At 38.7% G+C, this 27,084-nt stretch overlaps 1 protein-coding gene across 6 annotated transcripts in view; it reads right to left on the reverse strand.

Moving 5' to 3' along the window:
- STXBP5L (syntaxin binding protein 5L) overlaps positions 1 to 27,084 on the reverse strand; it is a 232,336-nt gene that overhangs the window by 163,013 nt on the left and 42,239 nt on the right. For all 6 annotated transcript variants that reach the window (XM_059687723.1, XM_059687722.1, XM_059687719.1 and 3 more), the window contains exons 5-7: positions 15,844 to 15,978; positions 9,280 to 9,343; positions 146 to 229 (exon numbers count right to left, since the gene is read on the reverse strand). In XM_059687723.1, coding sequence (XP_059543706.1) covers positions 146 to 229; positions 9,280 to 9,343; positions 15,844 to 15,978 — 283 coding nt within the window. The remainder of the gene's footprint in view (positions 1 to 145; positions 230 to 9,279; positions 9,344 to 15,843; positions 15,979 to 27,084) is intronic.

The following is a 27,084-nucleotide window of genomic DNA, read 5'->3' on the forward strand; positions in this document are numbered from 1 at the left end:
AGAATTGAAACTTGTGCAAATGCCAATGAATGAGAATCAGTCAGTGTCCCAATGATAAGAATACTGGTAACATACAAAGCTTAAAAGCAAACAAACAGACACAAGTCATAACACTGTTTCAAGTATTTCAGGAGAAGTCACTTACCTCATCATAATAAAGTCTCAGTTCTGCTCTTTTAGATTTCAAGTCCCAGAATACCACAGTACCGTTTTCATAACCTATTAGCAGCTGGGAAACATTAGAACAATCATTTTGTAATGCTAACATTAATTTTAACTTGTTCCAAATAAAATTTAATGTTAATACATTAAAATTAAATACTATATAAAACAACTTTATTTAGAATACCAATTTTTCCAGATCCTGAATATAGACTTCCTATGTTTTAAAAAACTGGCAAATATGCTATTTCAATATAAACATTTACCAATTAAATCTGCCTCATTCCAAAGAGAAATTGAGGAAATATGTAAAAATACATGACACAACAAAAAAATAGATAAGGAAATTGAAGCAAAAGAAAAAAGGGATAGAAAAAATAAAGATGAAATAAAGGATGAAATGAAGTAAGTTTAATAAATTATGTATAATGCCATTCAATCCTATACACTTGAAAATGTGGCCACAAATTTGGCATCTAGTTTCTCTATATCAAGTTCTTTTTTCTTTGATTTATAACAGCATTTTAAACTCAAATTTATGAACACTTAGAGGTTCATTAAAAATGGTTAATAATTGTTTATAAACCAATAAATAGGAAAATTAAAATACATGTTCTTCATCCTATATAAGAGAAACATGCAAATTAACCATCCCTCCACTACACTCAAGCCATGCCCACAAGCCACGCCCACCAGCCAATCAGGAGTGAGTATGCAAATTAACCCAACTAAGATGGCGGCAGCACCAGAGCTGGAGCAAGAGGCTTGGGTTGCCCCTGGCAATGGAGGAAGCCAAGCTTCCCGTCTGCCCTGGCCGGCTGGCCCTCAGCTCTGCTCAAGGCTACAAAGTTTCAATTATAGAAGATAAATAAATCTCAGAAAAGAAAAAAAGGAGAGGCTGGGAGCTTGGGTCGCCAGGGCGCATGGCCAGCCTGAAAACAACCCTCAGCCCCTCACCCAGGCTGGCCAGGCACCTCAATGGGGACCCTCACCCTGAAGGGGGTGTGGGCAGCCTGAAAACGGTCCTCAGCCCCTCACCCAGACTGACCAGGCACCCCAGTGGGAACCCCAACCCTGAAGGGGGTATGGCCAGCCTGAAAACGGCCCTCGGCCTCTCACCCAGGCTGGCCAGGTGCCCCAGCAGGACCCCCACCCTGATCCGGGGACCCCTTCAGGGCAAACCAGCCAGGTCTCTATCCTATATAATAAAAGGGTAATACGCAAATTGACCCTAACAGATCAACTGAGAATGACTGGTCACTATGACACACACTGAACACCAGGGGGTAGCTCCTGTGATCAGTGTGCTCCCACAGGGGGAGCTCTGCTCAGCCACAAGCCAGGCTGCCAGCCTCCTCAGCAGTGCTAAGGATGTCTGACTGCGGCTTAGGTCTGCTCTCTGCTGGCAAGTGACATCTCCCGAGGACTCCCAGGCTGCCAGAGGGATGTCTGACTGCCAGCTTAGGCCCAATCTCCCCAGGGAGCTGGCTTAAGCCGGCAGGTGGACATCCCCTGAGGGGTCCCAGACTGAGAGAGGGCACAGACCGGGCTGAGGGACCCCCTCGTGAGTGCACAATTTTTTGTGCACTGGGCCTCTAGTTTTTAAAATAAAAGAATCTGAGAACAGATAATTATAATATCATATTCAAGTTTCAACTAGTGCTAGCCATGCTGATTTTTGCTATGATTCTGAGTGCTTATGTTTCATTAAATTTAATCTATCCTTGGTTGAAAAAACAGGAAGGATAAAAATAGGCCAGTATTGAAATAATAATATTGCCCATGGATTTGCCTTAGGATGACTTTCTAGAAATCTATTACTATTTCTCTGATGAGAATTGTTATACAGTATGATGTTTCAATATTCAAAAAAACAAAAATCTAGTGGTAAAATGGAAAAAATAGTGCTGGTTATAAACTACTCCAACATAGCATCCTGAGACTTAATCACTTACACAAAAAATAACAAACCAGCTAGTAGTTTTAACAGGAAATAAACAAAATTTCATATATCAGGTCAGGAAAGCAATGTATGCTTATTTTTGAAGCTATAACATATTCTTATTTTGTTTTTAAACCATAATCAATAAATTTTAAAATTGATTTAACAAAACAATTGAGCTTCTTTACAAACTAAAGGGCATGACTTGCTGAATTTAAAGTGTAAATTTAAAGGATAATTCCTAAAATAAAATTTACATAAAGTCATGCATATTGTACTAAGATGTGTTTCAACTTCAAATAAATTCTTTTTACATACCAGAGAAAATGATGGATAATAAAACCAGTTCCTATTGGATAATGATGGATATGTAGTATATGAGAAAAATTCCTACAGAGTATATGGAAATGAGATTTGTACATCTAAAGAGTTTGAAAAATCTGACTTAAGTGAAAAAATCCTACATATTAAAAGCCTAATATGCTAAGTGTCTGGTTGACCCATAGGCTGTCCAACCAATCAAAATGTAATATGCTAATGATATGCTAAGGCCGCTCAATGTGCACTGGCCACCAGGGGGCAGTCGACCAGTAGGTTAGCTTGCTGCTGGGGTCCGGCTGATCGGGACTGAGCGAAATGGGCTGGACATGCCTTAGAGCCCTCCTGTGGCCCCTCCCTGGCTGGCCAACCTCCTGTGTCCCTCCTCAGCCCTGATCGTGCACCGATGGGGTCCCTTGGCCTAGCCTGTGCCCTCTCGCAATCTGGGACCCCTCAGGAGATGTCAGAGAGCTGGTTTCGGTCTGACAGCGGAACAACCAGTCACTATGACGCACACTGATCACCAGGGGCAGACGCTCAACACAAGGACTGCCTCCTGGTGGTCAGTGTGCTCCCACAGGTGTAGCACCGCTCAGCCAGAAGCTGAGCTCATGGCTGGCAAGCATAGTGGCGGTGGCAGGAGCCTCTCCCACCTCTGCAGCAATGCTAAAGATGTCCAACTGCCTGACTGTGAGAGGGCACAGGCCAGGCTGAGGGACTCCCCCCCACCACCACTGAATGCACAAATTTCGTGCATTGAGCCTCTAGTGAATAATATAACCTTTCATGATCTAAGCCCAAAGATTTAATAAAATAATATTCTAAAATGCTAAAACATTTTTTCAAAGTAAACATCTGAAAAATGGAGGCTGTAAAACATTATTAGCAAAAGCTTAAGTAAAAATTATAAAATATAAAATATTGAACCTCAAAATGTCATAAATTATTAAGATAATTATACACTATTATAATACAGGAAATGTAAAAAAACAGTAGAATCATTTAGAGAACTAAGATAGAGAAAGGCAGCCCCTGACATCCAGGAGATATCAGACAAGGTCATTCTGTGACCATGATGGATCAAGACAAAAACAAGATCACTCTAGAACATGTGTGACCACACCAAAACATAAAGCTATAGAGTATTACATATATTTATGTATGTAAAAAAAATACACACACACACACACACACACACACACACACACTCTAGTGGCCCAGTGCATAAAATTTGAGCATGGGGGGAAGGGGCATTCCCTCAGCCCAGCCTGCACCCTCTTCAATCAGGGACTGCTGGCTTCTAACAGCTCACCTGCCTGCCTGCCTGCCTGCCTGATCACCCCTAACTGCCTCTTCCTGCCTGCCTGATTGCCCCTAACCCCTCTGCCTGCCTGCCTGATCGCCCCTAACCTCTCTGCCTGCCTGCCTGATTGCCCCAACTGCCTCCCCTGCCGGCCTGATCTCACCCCCAACTGCCCTCCCCAGCCGGCCTGATCTTGTCCCCAGTTTGTGCACAAGCTGGGGGGAATTCCCTCAGCACCCTCTCACAATCTGGGGGATATCAGAGAGCCGGTTTCAGCGTGATCCCACAGGCCTGGCCAAGGGACCCCACTGGTGCACAAATTCATGCACCAGGCCTCTAGTCTATATATATATATATAGCCTGAGCGACCAAATGACCGGTTGACCGATTGCTATTACATGCACTGACCACCAGGGAACACTCGTTCAATGCACAGGATTGGGCTCCCTCCTGACTGGATCAGGCCTGCAGGGATCCGGCCAAAACCAGCTATCCAACATCCCCCGAGGGGTCCTGGATGGTAAGACGGCGCAGGCCAGGCCGAGGGACCCCACCGGTGCACAAATCCATGCACCGGGCCTCTAGTATTTTAATAAATATTTTCATTGACGTACAGAGAAAAGTACACAAGTTATAGATGTATCTTTAATGAATTATGATGAAGTGAACATACTTAAGAAAATACTACCAAGTCAAGAAACAATGGAAAAACAAGAAATAGAAGAAAAACAATACAAGACACTCAGAAGCCTATTTCACACCCTTACCCAGTCAATATCCTCATCCTCTTTCTCTAAAGGTAACTACTATCCCCACAATTTATTCATTTTACAGGTAATATAAATGTTGTTATGAACAACCTTGTAAATGCCTTTTGGTGAACACATATATGCATTTCTGTCAGATATATACTTATCCATATTTACTCATGGGGTAAGAGTATGTTTAACTTCAATTAATAGTGCCAAGCAGTTTTCCAAATTAATTATACCAGTTTTCATTTCCAAAAGCTGCATATGAGAGCTTCAATTCCTTCTCACCTTCTTCAACAACTAATATTGTCAGTAGCTGCACAATGTTAAATAAAACATGTATATAATCAGCATCTTTATATCATTTCTTATTACAGGAGGAAAACATTCCATTAACTCACCATTAAGGAGGATATTTTCATAGTTTTGGGTAAATAAGTGAAGTTTATATTAATTACTTTTCTTTTCCTAATGTTACAAGAGATTTTTAGATTTTTATTTATTGTGAAGGGAAGTTGAACTGAAATGCTTCCTTTTATTGTATTACATTTTCTCCTTATTTCTGTTAATGTGGATATGATATTGACTATGAAAAGTTAAAACACCTTTGTGTTTCTGAGATGAATGCAAATTGGTTGTGTTCTTTGTACTTTTTTTCTTCAATTCTAGATCAGCTTGCCAGAGAGGCATCAATTTTATTAGTATTTTCACAAAATCAACTTTTGATGTTACTAATGTACTACATTTTTTTTCTATTTATTTTAATATCTGTTCTCATATTTTGTATCAGTCAGAGTTCTCCAGAGAAATAGAACCTGTAGGATGTATATACAGAAAGAGATATTATAAGGAACTGGCTTACATGATTATAGAGGCTGACAAGTACCAAGATCTGCAGGGTGAGCTGACAAACTGGAGACCCAGAAAGCCAGTGGTATAGTGCCATCTGAGTCTGAAGAACCAGGAGAACTGAAGGTGTAATTCCAACCTGAAGGCCAGTAGGCTTGAGATCCAGGAAGAGCTGATGTTTCAGATCAAGTATGAAGGTAGGAAAAAAGCTGATGTCCCAGTTGGAAAGCAATAAGGCAGGAGGAATTCTCTTCCCAGAGAGCAGCGGTTCTCAACCTGTGGGTCGCGACCCCTTTGGCGGTCAAACGACCCTTTCACAGGGGTCACCTAAGACCATCCTGCATATCAGATATTTACATTACGATTCATAACAGTAGCAACATTACAGTTATGAAGTAGCAACAAAAATTTTATGGTTGGGTCACAACATGAGGAACTGTATTTAAAGGGCCAGAAGGTTGAGAACCACTGCCATAGAGGAAGGTCAGCTGTCTTGTTTTATTCAGGCAACTGATAGAAGGAGGCTCACACACATTTGGGAGCCATGTGCTTTACTGGACTGATTTAAATGTTAATCTCATTCAAAAACACCATCACAGAAACATCCAGAATAATATTTGACCAAATCTCAGGTTACCCTATGACTCAATTGTGTTAACACATAAAATTTACCATCACATCTTTATCATTATCTATCTTTTACTTTCTTTGAGTTTAATTCATTATATTTCAAACTTTACACTAAGATCATTGATTTTCAGCTTTTCTTCACTTTTTAACAAATTCAATAAAAATGTATAAATTTTCCTCTAAGCACAGCTTAAGCTACTGTCCACGAGTTTTACTCTATCACATTTCTAGTATAATTAAAAATATATTCTAATTTCAATACTGATTTCTTTGACATATAAGTTATTCAGAAGTAGAGTGCTTAATTACTAAGTAGTTAGGAGGTTTCCTATTTATCTTTGATAATCTTGCTAAATTATCCTGTGGTTAACACAATATATTGTGCATTATTTTAATGTTCTGAAAATTATTGAAACATGTTTTAGGGGTCAACAAATGTACAACTTCAGTAAATATTCCAGGTACACTTAGAAAATAATGTGTAGTCTGCAGGTATTGGGTATAATGTACTACATACATCAATTAGGTTGAATTAGTTAATCATGTTGTTCAAATTTTCTTTGTCCTCTATTACTACTACTACTACTACTATTATTATTATTATTTTGGTTATTCTTTCAGTGACTCAGAGATGTGTATTAAAATCTTCAACTACATTTGCAAATTTGGGTATTTTTCATTTTAGTTCTGTCAAATTTGCTTTATATTTTTTAGTTCTGTCAAATTACACTCGCCCACTAAGGAGTCATGGAAAACAAAAACATGGTTCAGTTATGCATGTTTCAGTTAACATGGTACCATGCAAAGGAAGTACTGCCTATACAATATGAAGCTATATTATTAGACATATACAAATTGAGGGTTATTACTTCTCCTGTTGAATTGAGTATTACAAAATCTTCTCTTTAGAAAAAGTTCTTGCTTTTAGGTATCCTTTTATGAACTATAAAAATGAAATTTATTGAAACATGTTTTATGGGTCATATTTTTTCCTGCCTTCATACTTGATCTGAAATGTTTGTGTCCTCTTAAAAATCATATCTTGAAATCTGAACTCTAAAAGTGATGGATTAGGAAGTGGGGCCTTTGGGAGGTTATTAGGTCATGAGAGTGGAACCTTTATAAATGGGATTAGTGGTCTTATAAAAAAGACTCAACAGCTCTCTTGTCTTCTTTACCATGTGAGGACACAGTGAGAAGAAAGCCATCTAGAAACCAGGCCCTCAACAGATACCATGTCTGCTGGTGCCTTGATATTGGACTTTCCAGCCTCCAAAACTATGAGAAAAAAATGTTTGTTGTTTAACACTAGAAAGACTGAAATTTAGTATATACCTATATTGCTCAAAAGCAGTCAAAATGACTGCATTGTGAAAGAATAATATCGGAGCACTCTTCACTTATGTTCCTTAGCTTTTCCAATAACTCACTTCTATTCGACATTTCTTTCATGAATTTAGGGCGCAAAAGAAATAAAATAAACAACTTATTAGAACAAGTATCACTGCATAAAGATTCGAATAACAAGTACTAGTTTAGCTTATTGAGCAACTGCAACTTATCAAGTATCGACAATTTATCATGTACTTGTATGTTATCATGTGACAGTAATCGAAAAAAAATGAAAACTGTTATTTCAATACAGAGCCGAACTGGTCATATAAGAAATTTACTCAATTCAATAATAAGAGTCATAATTTCCCAAGCAGTCAAAATGACTGCTTTTGGGCAATATAGGTATAACACATATATATATACTGGAAATGAAGGAGGGGGAGGTAACTACAATTATTAATAAATGCATTTATATGTTGTACAAAAAGTCACAAAATTCTAAGACATTGTGTCCTTATATACATAATTGTTTTTCTAATTGAAATTAAAAAGCAGTCAAAATGACTTCCTTGGGCAATCTAGTGTTAAGCCATCCTGTCTATTGTATTTTTTGTTATAACACCTGAATTAAGGCATTTACTTTGTCTGATATTAGTATAGCTAGTTTTCTTTGCTTAGGGTTTCTATGCTATCTTTTCTGATCCTTTTACATTAAATGTTTCTATATCCTTAAGTTTAAAGTGTGTCTCTTGTAACAATATGTTTTGACACATCTGCAAATTACTGTCCCTTAGCCTATTTAATCTGTTTACATTTAATATAATTGCTGATATTTTAGAAAAAATCTACCTGTTTTATATTTGTGCCATCTATTTAATGTTACTATTTCCTTTCATTTCTAAGTACTTATTATTGCAGTGTCCCTTCTCCATAAACTTATCCATTAGAAATATATTTTTATTTTTCTAGTGTTACCACAAGAATACAAAATGTTTCCATGACTCATCAAACTATAATATAAATTAGTATTTGTACTACTTTCTGGAAGTTATAAAGACCTTAGAACTTTAATTCATTTGATTTCCTACCAACTTTTGACCTATTTTTAACTTGTATTTACACTCCCAAAATTCATTACTATTATTTGTATCTAACAGTCCCTTATATTTATCCATGTTTGTTTTTCTTTACTCCTCTGTTCTTTTAAAATGGATCAATTTTATTTTCTTAGAGAACTCCTTTAGTTTTTTCACTAGAGTACATTTTCTATTAATAAATTCTTGCAAATTATGTTAAGTTGCAATAATATCATCATATGTTGTTAATAATTTTTTGATAGAGTATAGAATTCTGTGTAAGCAGTTGCTTTTTTCCCCCAGAACCTTGATATTACCACTCATTTGTCCTCATTTCCAATTTTTCTGTTGAGATCTCTGCTGTTAGTCTGCTTTTTTTTTTTCTATACTGTGACTTCTTTTAAGACTTTTCTCTTTGTCTTTGATATGCATATGTGAACTTCACATTTTGGTAAGCCTGCTTTATGTCTATAGTACATCTTAGATTTCAATATCTGTCATTAGTTTTAGAAAATCATCATTTATTCACTCTTCATATATTGCTGCTATCGCATTATGTCTGTTCTTCTGTGACTGTAATTACACAGATATTACACATTTTTACTATGTCCCAAATGCTCTTCATCCTTTTATCTCACCATGCTTTAGTCTAGATATTTTCTTCTATCTTCCAGATCACTATTTCTCTCTTCATCTATTTACAGTTATTTTATTCTCTGTTATATTTTTCGCTTCTCTGATGAAACCTTTGTCATTTTTAGTTTATTAAACATTTCAATCAACATATTTTAATTTTAAATTAAAGTGAATGCCATGAACTGTGCTAGAGATGTTAGATATTAAATAATAGCAAGTAATATCTTTATTTAAGAATGAGGAAAATAAATGCAAGAATAACACCGTAATACTCACTTTCCCTTCATCTCTTGGGCTATCACTTAAATGTACAACTGGACCTGGATGAGTCTTTGTGGATCTGTTAAATCAATTTAAAACAGTAATTAAAAAATAAACATTGAAACACCATACTGTTAGAAACTGGAAAAAAATTAAGATTATACTGGAATACACTCTTAATATTCTAGAGTTTAGCTTAGATTCACTTAACTTTTGGGTTGTTTTACTTTAAGATTGCTTTTCTCTCTCCTACTTACTCTATTAAAGGAGGCATGGGGTTTTTTTTTTTAAAAAAAAAAAAATCAGGTTTAAGAACATATACCCACAAAACAATGGGATTCTGTATTATCTTATGTATTTGTTACCAAATCTGGGCCTCTGAAAGTTTGAAATTAAACTTTTACCTATACAAACAAAGAACAACTTGCAAAGCCACAAGGCTGATGCTATAAACCTGCTTCAACCAAAGTGCAAAGTACATACCTGATTTAAAATTTTCTTTTGACATAAAATCTCCTACAAAAAATACAGATTTATAAGAAAACTCTTTCTAGTGATAGCTAGCATACAGAAAACTGGCCAACTAGGAAAACCAAGTTCATTGTTATGACTCATTTATCTGGCTACCTAGGGTAATCAATAACAGAGCATTATGAGTCTAAGAGCATATTATTAAAGAGTTCACTGCTCTGTCAATATGACTTTAAATTTATTCTACTATGATATCTGGCATATTTCTTTTATATTTCCTACTTTAACTTAGATCATTGTTGAATGTGATTATGTCATGGTAAAATATGACATGAGCTGATAATGACCACAGATTTATTATTGCTCACTTTTCCACATCCTTTCTTCAATGAACTAAGTGTGCCAGATCAATTCTATTATGATTATACTGATGTAGCTGTAATTCATTTCTTTTTTTTTTTTTTTACATTTTATTGATTTTTTACAAAGAGGAAGGGTGAGGGATAGAGTCAGAAACATCGATGAGAGAGAAATATCGATCAGCTGCCTCCTTCACACCCCCCACTGGGGATGTGCCCGCAGCCAAGGTACATGCCATTGACCGGAATTGAACCCGCGACCCTTGAGTCTGCAGGCCGACGCTCTAGCTACTGAGCCAAACCGGCCAGGGCGTGTAATTTCTTAACAACACATGAAAATCGTCAAAGATTCTTCACAAAACAATAAAGATTTAAATTTTAGAAACTGGAATCAGAGAAAAGTGACAAATTAAGTATCTCCAAGTTCACCAGATACTGACTCCCCAGAGTGACTAAAAGGAATAGATATTTTGTTAGTGGTTTTACCCTAATTTTTCTCATCTAAAAATGGAGGTAGTAGTACTAATCCTACTGAATAATTGTGAGGATTAGAATATATGTATAGCACCTAATATAATGTCAAAACATAGTAAGTACCCAATAAATAGTATGTATTATGATTAGCACCTAATATAATGTCAAAACATAGTAAGTACCCAATAAATAGTATGTATTATGATTGGTGTAAATAAATCACTGGAATAACTAAGTAAGAGTTACTATTTGATTCTAGAATATATGCAGGAAGAAATTAAACAGGGCTTTATAAAAAGCTTATAGGGCTATTAGCAGATATCTTAGCCTATATAATAAAAGGCTAATATGCAAACAGACCAAACAGCGGAACAACTGGAACAATCGAACAACTGGTCGCTATGATGTGTGCTGACCACCAGGGGGTGTGTGTGGAACATGGTGGGCATCAGCCCTGGCGGGATGGTGGAGCAGGTGAGTGGGAACACCAGACCAAGGCAGGGCTCTGGTCGCTGTCATCTGGGTGAGCCTCTGGTGGTTACTGAAAGTTCTTTGCTCCTTCATGCCGCAGTCCCGCCCGGCACTCACACCTGCTGCCAGCGCTGACCCCGCTCACACCTGCTGCCGACACCAGAGCCACCGCTCACACTCACTGCCAGCGCCCGGCGCCAGCCCCAATCGCTTGGTGCCATCAGCCGGTGCGAGCGGGGCCAGCACCCTCAGCATGTGGGAGCGGCAGTGGTGGGAGCGGGGCTGCCGGCAAACAGGGGACCAGGGGCTGCAGCAGGAGGGGCCAGGCGGGGGCGCAGAAGATGGGCCAAGACCCGCCCCTGTGCCTACCTCAGCCTCACGTCCCACAGTTCCTTTCAGGGTGCACGAATTCCTGCACTGGGCCTCTAGTTTACATATAAATTCAGTGTTTTATTATAGTATAAATGCCTCTGATAAGGAACAATGTCCTTCAATTATCCACTTGGAACTAATAATACCCAATAAGCCACAAACCCCTGTCTCTTGGGTTTTATTGGAGCAATGAATACCAAAGTGTACTCCATAATAAACTAATGAATAGATAAGGCATTTCACATAGTGTTCCATATCAAAAAAAGCTTGGGAAAACCTGAATTAAACAAAGATAAATATTTTCTTCTTCTATAGAACTTCTTAGGGCTATAATATGCAAATGAACATTGCAAATTTTCAATATTTTCCAAAATTATTGATTCCTAGAATCCTTTTTCATTGACCATATTAAGGAAATCACTGAAATACACTTTGAGAAACACTTAGATTATCTGCAAGACTTCCATTTAGATTGTCAGACTCTATAAAACACTCAAGTCAGAAAATAATCTAGCATTAAATTTCCACTACTTGTAATGACTTTTTCTAAGTATAAAAGAAATATAATTTATTGTGAAAAAATAAAACTTAGAAAATACCAAAGGTATTTTTCCCATCAAAGGGAAAAAATGGCCCTAAGAAATTGACTTCTTAAAAAAGCATCTGTATACTCCAGATTCTATAAATCCCATAAAAATACTTTAGATAGAATTATCAATAAACTTAAATTCATAAATGTCTATCTAAATAATGCCCAGTAATTATTCTAAGTATCCCTAATTTATTTCTTACCCTCCCACTCACCCCAATGTTTCCTGATAGTTTCCTTTGTGGACTTTGTTTTTATATCTTAAATATTGGTATTCCTTTGTATTCTGTCCTAGACTGCCATCTATTTCCATATTAGACTAGGGGCCTGGTGCATGAAATTCGTGCATGGGGGATGGGTCCCTCAGCCTGACTTGCACCCTCTCCAATCAGGTGAGCCTTCTCCAATCCAGGAGTTTATGTCTGTCTGCAATCATATGAGCGAATCGTCTGAGACCCCAACCCAGTTTGGTTTAGTGCTCACAGAGTAATAGAGGTCTTTTTTTTTCTTTGCTCCATTGATGGAGATTTCCTAGAAGTTGCAGGATATCTTCCTTTTAATTTTTCCTCGACACTCTGACTTTACTTATGTCTCTCATCTTTGCTTTCCCTCCATCCCCCACCCAGAACAGTAACTTGCTCCAGGCTCACTTTGCTCTAGTGCAGCCATGGGCAAACTACGGCCCGCGGGCCAGATCCGGCCCGTTTGAAATGAATAAAACTAAAAAAAAAAAAAAAAGACCGTACCCTTTTATGTAATGATGTTTACTTTGAATTTATATTAGTTCACACAAACACTCCATCCATGCTTTTGTTCCAGCCCTCCGGTCCAGTTTAAGAACCCATTGTGGCCCTCGAGTCAAAAAGTTTGCCCACCCCTGCTCTAGTGTCTAGGACAGTGGTCGGCAAACTACAGCTCGCAAGCCACATGCGGCTCTTTGGCCCCTTGAGTATGGCTCTTCCACAAAATACCACGTGCGGGCGCCCATGTACAGTGCGACTGAAACTTCGTGGCCAATGAGCAGAAGTTGGTATTCTGTGGAAGAGCCACACTCAAGGGGCCAAAGAGCTGCATGTGGCTCGTGAGCCGCAGTTTGCCGACCACTGGTCTAGGAGATCTCACAATGCGTCTGCCGCCAGAACTATGATTCCGAGCATTCCTGGTGCTCCCCGCGCTCTTGGTTTCCGCTTCCAGTCCAGGGACTGCAGAAGCCAAAAGGACTGGGAACTCCAGCCGCCCCCAGGCCAGGCTGACAGGACCGGACACTCCAGTGGCGTCCCCGGGACCCCAGCCACTCGGCACCAGTGCGCGTGCACGCTGGCCACAGGCTCTGAGCGAGCGGGCTCCCGGGGATGCCCACAGCGTAGCTCTGGCAGGCGGGCATCCCACCCCGCCCTCAGCTGCTGGGTGCCTGCACACGTACACGCTGCCCACAGGCCCACCATCTTTGTCGGGTTAATTTGCATACGCACTCCTGATTGGCTGTGGGCATCATGAAGGAATGGTCAATTTACATATTTTTATATTGTTAGTATAGATGTGGTCATGAATTCAAGGGCCCACGGGAGCAAGGCAGATATTGCAAACAAGTTAAATAGGCTGAATAAAAGCTGTGCTAAACTGGATAGCACATTACCCACCTACTAAAGGATAGTTGTTACTCATTTCCAGTTGATTACTTACTACCATGCAAGAATACTGGACTACGACTGTCTCATTATTAATGTTTTTCATGAAAGCTGAAAATCTAAATTTTTATTTCTACTCTACCAATTTTTAAATATTAGAAACTAATAATTCAGGTATGTTTAAATAGTCTGATGGCCAAACAAACATATCTGTGAATTGGTTCACTGTCTACTAGTTTACTACCTCTTTCCTATGTACTCTTTATGCATAATCTCATCTATTCTCATGGTCTCACTAATAATACAATAATTAATAAATAAGAATATAAGAATAAACTTGTGCACTCACAACTGTAAACCTACTTTTGCCCCACCCTATTTGAGCCAGCCTCAAGTAAAAACTTTATCTTATTAAGAAACTAATATGTATAGAGCATAAACATTTATTAAAGAAAATTTGTTTTTCTGATTAACCAGGAAAATTGTTTGTGTACATACTACAAATAGATGGTTTAGAATTCCATGCAATTTCACATATGGGGGATTTCACATTTTACATATGCAGAAATGTAAATATCAATGTCAAAGTCAAAGTGGTAATTGCCATCAACCATATACCCAAATAGCTGTATACATCACAACATAAAAATATTAATAAATTTATTCTCCCTTGAACCTATAACAATATGTTAAGGCAAAGGAAGAATAAGCTCCAGCATTAAAAAATACAGGGTGGCACCCTGCCAGGTGGCTCAGTTGGTTGGGGTTCGATTCCTGGTCTTGGCACATAGCTAGGTTGCAGGTTCAATCCCTAGTCAGGGTACATTTGGGAGGCAACTGATTGATGTTTCTCTCTCACATCAATGTTTCTGTTTCTCTCTCTCTCTCTCTCTCTCTCTCTCTCTCTCTCTCTCTCCCTCTCTCCCTCCCTCCCTCCTTCCTTCCCTCCCTCCCTCCCTCCCTCCCTCCCTTCCTCCCTCCTTCCCTCCCTCCCTCTAAAAATCAGTAAAACATATCCTTGGGTAGGATTTTTTTAAAAAAGTACAGGGTGGAGCAAAAGTAGGTTTACAGTTGTTCACATGGAAAGTGATATAAACGATGACGTGCTCCCGCTATGACGCTCACTGACCACCAGGGGGCAGCCACTCAATGCAGGAGCTGCCTCCTGGTGGTCAGTGCACTCCCACAGCAGGAGTGCTGCTCAGCTGACCAACCTGTCCTGGCGACCTACCACCCCAGCAGCAGCCACTCACTCCCTCAGTAGTCCTACAGGTCCAATCTCTGGAGAATGGGCCAGGCACCAATGGACCAGCGCCACCAGCATGATCCCAACAGTGCCTCCGGCCTCCTGGAAGTTGGCCTCGGGCACCACAGCTGCTTTCCCTCCCTAGATGCTTCACAAGGAAGAAACTATATAAAAGCAGCTGCCAGGTGGCTCCCGAGGCGCAAATGTCAGCAGGACAGATCCTGATCCCAAGCTGGCAAGGGCATCCCACTGCCTGCCCGGAGGGCTGATCAGGTCCTACCCTCTTCCATCCCCCTTAGGACGGGCGCCAGATGCAGGGCTCATAGCTGGTGAGTGCTGCTGTGGTGGCGCAAGGCTCTCCCAATCAGGGCTGACTGGGCGCAAGCCCACCGCAAGCGCAGTGGGACTGGATGAGGGGAAGCGGCAGGCAGCATTGGACTTCCTGTTTCAGCCCAATCCCCACAGGCCATGCCGAGGAACCCCACCCATGCACAAATCTGTGCACCGGGCCTCTGGAAATTAATAATAATACAAGAATAAACTCATGTACTTGTAACTGTAAACCTACTTTTGCCCCACCCTGTATGTGACCTGATCATGATTATTTTTCCATAAAACTAAATGTGGCCATAATCCACTAGTCATTATCAATGGAAGTGGCTATACTAAGGTTGACTATAAGGAATGGAATTATTTCCATGTGCAACTTTTAGAATTAATATTTTATCACCAAATTTTGCATACATACTGTTAATTACCTGTAGTGTTTGGAAATTCTAAAATTATCATATGTTAATACTACAATATCTATTTTTAAAAGCCTTTATGTTTTCTAATTATTTTGGCTGAACTTTTCACTCATATTAATCATAAATTAGCCATAATGTTTCAAATAACTACAATTTTATATGTTACATAACCATATGAAATATTTAAAGTCAATAAAGTGATATTCAAGTCCAAACTTACAGTTCAATTGCCTTGTTCCACATGATGACATATCCAGAAAGAATGAAAGATTCAATATTTACAATATGTGTATTTCCTCTTTCTGTTCCAACATAGAGCCATTTACTCTGGAAAGGTAGATGACAGTAAGTAATTCTGAAAGAAAGAAAATTACAATTAAAATATCTAACTTTATGTCTGGTCAGCATGATAGCATTAATTTTCCTTAAACTTACTATGTAGTGATAGTACATAAACAATAAAATTTACTATAAACTCAAATAGCATTTAGTTATTAGTGAGGGTATAGAATAAATAACAGTATAATGTTAAAAACCATAATGATAATACCCACTATTAAATAAGTATCTAACCTAGGCTCTAATATTATTTCTAATTCTGAAAACAGCACTACAAGTCAGATGTATACTTCTGTTTTACAAAGAGGAAAACTAAGGTAAAAAAAATTTATTTTTACTTGTCTAGGACTGACAGCTAATAAGTGGCAAAACTGGAATTTAAATCTATTCTTGTTTGATTGTAAAATTACCATCTTTCTATCAAGCTACGCTGTTTGCTTGTTGTTATTTTTTTAGTAATGTTCAGTTCAAATTAGGTAGATTTAAAACATAAATTTCAGAGTTGTCAGAGAGTTTGTCTACTCAAGATGATAAATTATCTACTTTTTATTCAGATGCTTGGCAACTAAGTAATATAAAGAAAATTTATAAGGTCAGAGATACACTGTACTTATTCCCTTTTGTTTGTTTGTTCTGCCTCATTTTCACAATGGACTTTCTGGCCAACTCTGGGAACCTGTTCCATTGCCAGGGCAACCATAACTTCTATACATGAAATCTGGACATTTAACAGAGTCTTCTCTTCAGATCATCATCACTCTTTCTAGTTTGACCTACTCATGCTCTTTAATAACTCTTAAAAAGGACAACAGGGCCCTAGTTGGTTTGGCTCAGTGGATAGAGTGTCAAGAGCACATGCCCTGGTTGTGGGCTCGATCCCCAGTAGGGGAGTGCAGGAGGCAGCTGATCGATGATTGTCTCTCATTACTGATGTTTCTCTCTCTCTCTTCTTCTCCTTTCCTCTCTAAAATCAATAAAAATATTTTTTAAAAGAAGAAAAAACATTTAATTATATAACAATTCTTAATCTTTAGTATAAGTTAATATCTCATTAAAATGCATATTCCCAGATTCCAGCTACACAAATTGTGACTCCATAGGATGGAACATATGACTAATATTTTAACAAGTATCCTCAGTACTTGCTATTAAGAATTAAGTCTATAGACCAGCAGCATGGATATCACCTGGAAGCTTAGTAGACTTAGAATCTCAGGTTCCACTTCAGAATCAGAAAATGCATTTTATGAAGAACCTCAGGTGACTCATATACACATTATGGTTTCAGAAGCACTTCTCTAGGTGATTCTTATACAAATAATCTATAAACTACATTATAAGGAACACTGTTCTGTGGCTGAATGCTGCTTACTTACTCTCAAGTTTCAGAATGAGAACCTAAATTGGTAAGTTAATAGTGGGGGTAATGCATTGTCACTATGTAGTCACCCCAAAACAGCTGATGATAGTTATGATGATAATAAGCTACCCTAAGATCCCCTCAGCATCTTAAGTCAAAGACTGATACTTAGGAATTTTTATGAAAAAACCCTCAAATCATATGAAAGAAAAGATAAAGAATTAAAATTTCTTTAAGAAAAGCATCTGATAATTTTGTACAATCTGTACCTAGCTAGAACTATAACACAAGAGACAAAATTAAACAGATAAGTAAAAATTTAGTTGCATTTCATTCACAGAACTAATGGGCTATTAATCAAGAAACCAAACAGTAAAAAAAAAAAAAAAAAAAAAAAAAAAAAAAAAAAAAACTGGCTCAATTTTGTTGTCTATAGTTAGTTGTAAAATACCAAACATAAGACAACTTTTAAAAATAAGTCTAATCTCTGCAGTTTCATAGAAAATAAGATCATAATTCCTAACAAATAAAACTCTGAGAAGTTTATTCTCATTCTCCTACAGCAAAAGAAATAGTTTCTACTTTTATTTAAATTCATAGCTTTATAAAATAGAAACAGAGGTATGGATACATGAAACAGACTGACAGCTGTTGGGGTTTGGGGAGGGCTGGATGAAAGAAGGTGAAGGGATTAGCCAAAGAACATATATGTATAACCCATAGATATAGACAACAGTGTGGTGATGGCCAGAGGGAAGGGGAGTGTGGGGGCTGGGTTGCGGTGAGCAAGGGCAGGGAGTTGTAATGAGGACATCTGTAATAGTGTCAATAATAAAAATGAAGTTTAAAAAATTCATAGAATATTTAATTTCTGAATGATAGACTTGTGAAGGCCATGTGGGAAGCAAGAATAAATCACTAGTTACTGACCAAGAATTAATCAACCTTTATAGAATAATCTGATCAACTAGGGAGAAATAGGTATTCTTTTCTAGCATCCACAAACATATACCAAGATAGACCACATCCTGATCTAAAAAGCAAACCTCAACAAATCTATATATATAAAAGCCTAAGCAACCGATACTACTGAACAACCAGAACGATCGGTTGGCCAGTCACTATGACACGCACTGACCACCAGGGGGCAAACGCTCAATACAGGAGCTGCCTGGTCAGTGCGCTCCCACAGTCAACCTCCCATGGCCAGCCAACCTCCCCCAGTCCCTCCCCCTGGCCAGCAAACCTCCCACGGTCCCTCCCCCATCCCTTTGGCCCCGTCTGGCAGGCCCCATCCGGTAGCTGGCAGCCCTGGCAGCTGGCTGCCAATCAGGACTGGGTGAGATAGCCCCGATAGGCCCTGATTGCCAGCTAGGCCTAGGGACCCTACCTATGCACAAATTTCGTGCACCAGGCCTCTAGTTTTAAATAATTCAAGTCATGTAAAATGTGTTCTCTAAAGACAATAGAATTAAACTAGATATCAATTTTTTTAAAACCCTAAGAGAAATCTCCAAATACTTGTAACTAAGCAACACACTTCTAACCGATGAAACTAAGAAGGCATCACAAGGAAATTTAAAAAAATACATTGAAGTGAATGATACTATAAATATAATAAATCAAAATTTGGAACACAGCTAAAACAATGCCTAAAGAGAATTTATAGCACTAAATACTTACATTAGACAAGAGAAAAAGTTTCAAATCAGTAACTAAGTTCCCACCTCAAGAGCTTAGAATAATAAGAACAAAATAAACTCAAACCAAATAGACAAAAGGAAAAAATAAAGAGCAGAAATAAATAATATTAAAAACAGAAAAGCAACAGAGAAAAATCAATGAAATAAAAAGCAGTTTCACTGAAAATTTCAATGAAATTAAAAAATCTTCAGCAAGACAGACAAGAAAAAAAAGAAAAGATAATTTACCAATAGTAAGAATAAAATAAGGAATGACTGATCATACAAGCTTGAACATGATGATAACAATTCTACACAAGTATATGTGACAAATTAAATAAAATGGGCCAGTTCCTCAAAAAGCACAGATTAGACCAGGGGTGGGCAAACTTTTTGACTCGAGGGCCACAATAGGTTCTTAAACTGGACCGGAGGGCCGGAACAAAAGCATGGATGGAGTGTTTGTGTGAACTAATATAAATTCAAAGTAAACATCATTACATAAAAGGGTACAGTCTTTTTTATTATTATTATTTCAATAGTTTTATTCATTTCAAACATTTTAACAAGAAGAATGTAAACACTATTATAATTCGAAACTTCAAAAAATGGAGGAATCATAGCACAATAACATACCTTATATTGAAGATGGCAAAGGCAAAATAAAATTGCCTAACAAAGGAAAGGTACAAAAGCCTTTCAAATTAAACTTAAATATAATAAAATAATTTAAAACTAAAACAAATAGAAAAGAACAAAATGTGTAAACAGTAAATTAAACATTTTCTTTAGTGCAACTTCCAAATTATGCCCAGGATGTAGATGTAGATGGCAATGTAGACTGGGTTGAAAGGTTTTTGGTCTTTAAAACATCAACTTCAGTGGGAACAGTGTTGCTGGTCTCCTTTTTTAGCTAATGCATCAAAGTCTGGAGTTAGTTTTGTTGTGGCTATTCTCAGGATAGATCTGAGGTGTTCGTCAGTTAAGCTGGATCTGTGAGGGGCTTTGTTGATGTTCATGACGCTAAATGTCTGCTCACAAACATAGGTTGACCCAAACAGCACCAGTATCTTCTGTGCCATCCTCCGGCTGTTTGGAAAAGTGGCTTCATTAAGTGAAGCATAAAAGTCTCTTAGTTCAAGAGAGCTGAATTTCTCCTTTAGGACAAAGTCAGACTGAAGATCGATGAGTTCCAGTTGCACCTCTTCTGGTGCTGTTTCAGGGTTTTGTGACAAAGGACAGGCCACCAGTTGAAGTGACTGGTCAATTTTTTCAACATCAGAAAACCAACGACAGAATTCTGCATGCAGGTCATCCAGTGATTTGCTGTATTTCTTCACGTTTTGGATGGTCTCCTTCTGTGTGGCTAGTGTGGCAAAATGAGTGAAGACTTTGTCTGAAATTAGTCTGGAAAAGAAAATCAGCTTCGATTTAAAGGCTTTCACATTAGTGTACATGTCATGTACATACTGATCTTTTCCCTGTAGCTTCACATTTAGCTCATTCAAATGTGGAAGTATATCTACAGCAAATGCAAAGTCACACAGCCAATTCTTGTCACTCAGCTCAGTAAATTCGTCAGACTTCCCCTTTAATTTCAAAAATGCACCAATCTCTTCTTTGAGCTCCCACACTCATTGGAAAACTTTGCCCAAACTCAACCAGCAGACACGAGAGTAGTAAAGTAAGTCATGGTGATCCGCATCAGTTTCCTCCAGAAACTTAATAAACTGACGGTGCTGAAGTCCCTTTGCTCGAATGAAATTAACAAACTTTACGACTGGATTAACAACATGATTAAGTTGTAATATAGACTTGCACAATGATTCCTGGTGAATAATACAGTGAAGAAAAATAACATCTTGGTTAGGGTTCTCCTCTTTCACTTTATCCTGAATTCTTTTTAGCAGTCCAACATTTTTTCCAGTTAAATTTGGAGGTCCATCTGTCGTGATATTAGCAAGTTTACTCCATTGTAGCTTAATTTTCTTGATGACAGTAGACACCCGGTCATACAAGTCCTCTCTCCATGTTTTTCCTTTCAGTGGCTCCATGGCTAAAAACTCCTCCGTAATTTCAAAATTGTCACTAATCCCTCGGATAAAAATTAAGAGCTGAGCAGTGTCCTTTACGTCATTACTTTCATCCAATGCTAGTGAATAAAACTTAAAGAACTCTGCCTTACTATTTAACTTGCTGGCCAAGTCTTCATCAATCAGTTCCACTCGACGAGTCACTGTCCTGCGCGATAAGCTGAGTTTTTCAAACTTGCCTTTGCTCTCTGGACACAAGAGACCTGCTGTCTCTATCATACATTCTTTCAAAAACTCGCCTTCAGAGAGAGGTTTGCTAGCTTTTGCTAATTTGAATGATAGCATAAAACTTGCTTTGGTAGTTGTCTCTTGAATTGCAGTTTGTCTGTGAAAGACATTTTGCTGAGCCTGTAATTTAGCCATCAACCTCTGTGCAGTAGCCTCCCATTCTTGAGGTGACTGCTTGCTAGCATAGTTGCCATGCTTTGTGGCAAAGTGACGGCTGAGATTGTACTCTTTGAAGACTGCAAGTGTTTCCTGGCATATCAGATATACCGGCATTGATCAGACTTCGGTGAAAAAATATTTTGTTGTCCACTCCCTCTTAAACACTCGGCATTCACTGTCCACTTTCCTTTTCTTTGGTCCACTCATGTTTAATATTGGGCTAAAACCAACAGTACCGTTCTCTTATTAAATTCTTTACTAAAATAAGACAGTAAAGTATAAAAACAAGTGATTAAATTTGCTCTACTGTAACATTTTTGGTCTTCTAAAAAATATATATATAACAAAATCATCTGAAAAAGTTCAGACATGGGACAGAGGCACACCCTGACCATAGAGAACAACCCCTTTCCTCCACAGGAAACCTGTGTATCTTTCACACAGGCCCTTTGTTTATGATAACTCACATAGCTGCACATTGCTGTGTCTTCCAGACACACTTGTATGGGAGGTGCTAGGGAAGTGCAAAACATGGGTAACCAGTAGTTACCACTAGCACTTCCGTTACTGGCAAAAAACAGCCGCAGTGCACATAGTGTGAAAGAGCCCATTATCAATGTCAGATTGCATCCACTGGACTCTATAAAAACAACCAAGTGCCACTTTTAAATGCCCATTGCAACTGTTTTTCTTATTAAAAGCTGGAAATGGCAGGATATTTATATATATACCCCTACTGTGACAGCCTGGCAGAGCATTACAAAGGAGAAAACCCAGCATCTGGTGATGTCCATAAGTACAAGACTTCAGGCTGTCATTACCAGGAAAGGGTTTCATCCAAGTATTAGATATGAACATTTGATTTTCAGTTTTTCATTTGTCCAATTACTTCTGAAACCCTGAAATTAAGCGATTTTGTAATAAAATCTTTAGTTCATCACATTTCTATACAATCTTTTTGTTCAACCCACTGAATTAGGGTTTGTTCACACTAGCCGTGCTGCCGTTGCAGTGTGGTGCAGTACTGCAATGCAGCGCAGCTAGGGTTAATGCAGGGTACACAGGTTTGCATCATGTTTGCGTTGATGCTAATGTGCAGTGGTGCATGTTAACACAAATGCCCTGTAGCACGCATTTTTACAGCTGAAAGTCTTTGTTGTTTTATTAACAAGTCATTGTGATGTACAGAATGTGGGAACAGGAAAAAATTGTGTTTGAGTAGAGCTCTTAATCTTACCTCAGAAAGGCTCTGATACTGTGCTCTCCAGGGGCGTGTCTACCTACATCACCACGATAACGTGTCTACGCATTCCCAGGGTGATGTCGGGAGACGCGTCCGCAGGCATTACAAGGAGCCTCTGGAAGATTGAGAGGTTGTTCCTTCTACTGAATGGGCGGATATAAATCCGCCCACTCAGAAGAAGGAGCTGCGGCCGTGTTTCCTGACGTTGCCATGTTAACACTGCTGCTGGTGAAGGAGCGGAGGGGAGAGCAAGAGAACCCTCCGCTCTTTCGGCTCCGCGGGCCGGATAGAACAGCCAAACAGGCCGGATCCGGCCCATGGGCCATAGTTTGCCCACGGCTGGGTTAGACCATCTCTCCAAATCTGAAATAGATTGATTAGTGCTGAAACAATTAAGCAAAATTAATAATTTTTAAATTTCATAAAAGAAATAAATCTGCAGGCTCAAATGATTTCATCACTTGAGAATTCTAGCAAACATTTAAAGAGCAATTAGCAATTCTAACAATCTTTTCCAGAAACACTAGAGAAAACTTCCTAATTCATTCTATGAAGATAAGATTACCTGAGAGCAAAATCAGATAAAGACAATGAAAAAAGAAAACCAGACCCTGCCAGTGTTGCCCAGTGTTAAGCGTTGACCTATAAACCAGGAGGTCATGGTTCGATTCCCAGTTGGGGCACATGCCTCAATTATATTTCTATATATTTACATGAAACATGTGAAAGCTGAAATTTAAAGTGCAGTACCATTTAAAATCACTTAAAATACAATATACTGAGACAGAAATATAAAAAGCAATTATATAACTTATATGCTAAAACCCACAAAACCCACATGAAAAAGTAAAAGATCTAAGAGATATACTTTGTTCATGGATTTTAATATTCAATATAATAAAAATGTTAATTCATGCTTTTATAAAACTCTGAAAATACATTTTTGTAGATATGCTTATTCTAAAATTTGTATGAAAAGGTACAGAAACTAGAATAGCTAAAGCATTTGGGAAAAAGAAGATTGAAGTAGGAGGCATCAGTCTATCCAATTTCAAGACCTAATATATACCTACAATAATCAAAATCGTGGGGCATTGGCAGAGGAATAGACACATAGATCAATTGAACAGAAAGAGAACACAGAAAAATAAACCCACTTAATATATCCAACATTCTTTTGACAAATGTGTGAGGCAACTGAATGAAAGAGGTAAACAAATGGTAGTGGAGAATTGAATATCTACTGAGACAAAAATAAATCTCCAGCTACACTTCAAACCTTACACAAAAATTTACTCAAAACAGAGCATACATTTACATATCAAATATAAAACTTTTAAAAAATAGGAGAAACTTCTTGGGAACTAGGACTAAGCAACAAACTTTTAGATTTTATGTAAAAGTATGGTCCATAATGAAAGAATTAGTAAATTGGGCTTCATAAAAATTTAAAATATTTTCTCTATGTAAGACCCTATTAAAAGGGTCTTGACACACTATTGTCTGGATGAAAATATTTGCAAACTACATATCCAACAAAGGACTAGAAAATTTATCTAGAATAAAATGTAAAATTCTCAAAACTCAATGGTTAAAATATAGAAGAGAAAGGCCTAATAAACTGAAAATCAATTCCTTTACTGCAGCTAGAAGAGAATTGAAGTCTTGGGAAAAACTACAACCCCAAAATCTCAATATAAAAAGTTATTAGGAAAACCAAAAATCAAAGGAGACAAAATCAAGGACACTAGAGAAATATGAAGCATAATACCACAGATAGAAAAAATAAACTCTTGTAAATACAAGTAATTTAAGGTCTGTATATCATAACCTACATATTGAATTTTACTTGAAAGCCATACAAAATGTCTCTATGCTTTCCCCAACATTAGACACTTTATGATTAATGATAGCAAGGGCTGTTAATATGCATAAAAGGTGAATGTTTGGCCTTATTCATTTTTCAGATCATGCACTATGGAAGTTTCTCTTCCATATTTAGGTTTAAAATCAGATTTGACAAGAGTCATCCATCCAAAGAAGCTGAAATATCTAATTCTCAAAAAACAAAGGCTGGTTGCTGTCTTAGGGCTGAAGGTGCTTTAATAAATAAAGAAAAAACACTAAAATCTAATCGAATAATAGACAAACATGGTGATTGACTGTACCTTCGCTATGCTTCCCATTGGCTAATCAGCATGATATGCAAATTAACTGTCAACAAAGATGGCGGCTAATTTGCATATGTAGGCACCAAGCGATGGAGTGAAGCCTGCTGGCCCCCGGCAGGAGCAGCGAGCGAAGGCCGGCGTGGCGAGCGAAGAGGGAAGCCCGCTGTGCCAGCCCTACCCACAAGGCCTGAGCGGTGACCAAAGAGCTAAGCCCGCCACGCCGGCCCCACTCCCGGGGCCTGCATGGTGAGCGAAGAGCTAAGCACTAAGCCCGCAGCGCAGGCCCCGCCCCCGGGGCCCAAGCAGCGAGCGAAGATCGAAGCCCGCTGCACCGGCCCCTCCCAGCGAAAAGCAAAGGCCTGGGTTCCGGGAGCCAGAGGAAAACTGGTGCCAGCAGCCAGGGGAAGGGGCCCCTGAGGGGCCCCAGACTGCAAGAGGGCACAGGCCGGGCTGAGGGACCCACCCAAGTGCACAAATTTTTGGGCACCGGGCCTCTAGTCTATACTAATAAAAGGATAATATGCTAATTAGACTGGGTCAACCAGCTGTCATCCGACTTCCTTCCTGACAAAGCCATGGTGGTGGAGGCCGAGGCAGAGGCAGTTAGGAGCAAGATCAGGCTGGCAGGGGAGAACAGTTAGGGGCGAGATCAGGCTGGGAGGGGAGGGCAGTTGGGGGTGCAACCAGGCTAGCAGGGGAGGGCAGTTGGGGGTGCAACCAGGCCGGCAGGGGAGGGCAGTTGGGGGCAAGATCAAGCCAGCAGGGGAGGGCAGTTGGGGGCATTAGGCAGGCAGGCAGGAAGGTGAGTGGTTAGGAGCCAGTGTCCTGGATTGCGAGAGGAATGTTTGATAGCCTGTTTAGGCCCAATCCCGCAGTCGGACATCCCCCTCCATGCATGAATTTCGTGCACTAGGCCTCTAGTTTTTAGTACAAATTGTAATAGTGAATGATTATTCTCTACTCAAGAGTGTCAATGTTTATTCTCAAATTTAAGATAATGCATTTCTTTTTTAAAAAGATATATATCATATTTTTGTAAGCATTGAAATAGGCAACACTTACAAAGTTCCTATGATTTAAATTTTTCCAAAATCTGTCAGCTTGCATTTTTATGTTACTTCCAATTAAATCCACCTCAATTGAGATAATTAAGCACTGGCTGGTAGGTCCAAGTGACACCCTTTCTCTATCTGCAGACTACGGGTTGGAGTTTCATAATAAGCCTTTATGTTTTCTGAGCACGAGACCAAGCTATTGGAAGAAAATTCAAGTTTGTACATTCCCCCCCCCCCCACAGGTGAGAAGCGCTTATAATAGATTTGTATTTTTTTCAATTTTGTACTTTTTCTTTTTCAATTCTCACCCGAGGATATATTTTTCTTATTTTGTTTTAGCCTGCCTCCCCACCACCTCCATCCTAGGCCTTTACTACCCTAATCTCTGCGTTCATGGGTTATGCATAACAGCTCATAAATTCTTTGATTGATCTCTTCCTACCCACCCACCCGCCTTTCCTTTGAGGTTCAACAATCTGTTCCATGATTCTATATCTCTGGATCTATTTTGTTAAACAGTTTATTTTATTAGATTCCACCTATGAGTGAGATCATGTGATACTTGTCTTTCTCTTTCTCTGACTGGCTTATGTTGTTTAGCAAAAACAATGAGGTATCACCTCACACCTGTCAACAAATCAACATATGATAAGGGTTGGTGAGGATATGGAAAAAACGGGAATCTAGTACACTGCTGACAGACATAATGGAAGACTGATGCATTCATTATGGAAAACAGTATGGAATTCCCTCAAAAAATTAAATATGGAACTTGCATTTGACCCAGTGATCCCGCTTCTAGGAATATATCCCAAGAAACCTGAAACACCAATCAGAAAGGATGTATGCACCCTTTTGTTCACAGCAGCACAATTTACAAGTGCTAAGATCTAGAAACAGCCTAAGTGCCCATCATAGATAAGGGGATAAAAAAGCTGTGGTACATTTACACCATGGAATACCACGCAGCAGTAAAAAAAAGAAGGATCAATTTTGTGCTCTTTAGACATTTAAAAGAAAAAAAGGTTTTGTTTTTTAACTTTTAGGTACACCTTGTGGCTTAACAGCCTCAGATCCCTTTCCAGAACCCTGGTTTTTTAGCAAGGAGAACAAAAATGTTAGAAGTTATCC

This window comes from Myotis daubentonii, chromosome 3 (assembly GCF_963259705.1).
Source record: "Myotis daubentonii chromosome 3, mMyoDau2.1, whole genome shotgun sequence".
Lineage (NCBI taxonomy): Eukaryota > Metazoa > Chordata > Mammalia > Chiroptera > Vespertilionidae > Myotis > Myotis daubentonii.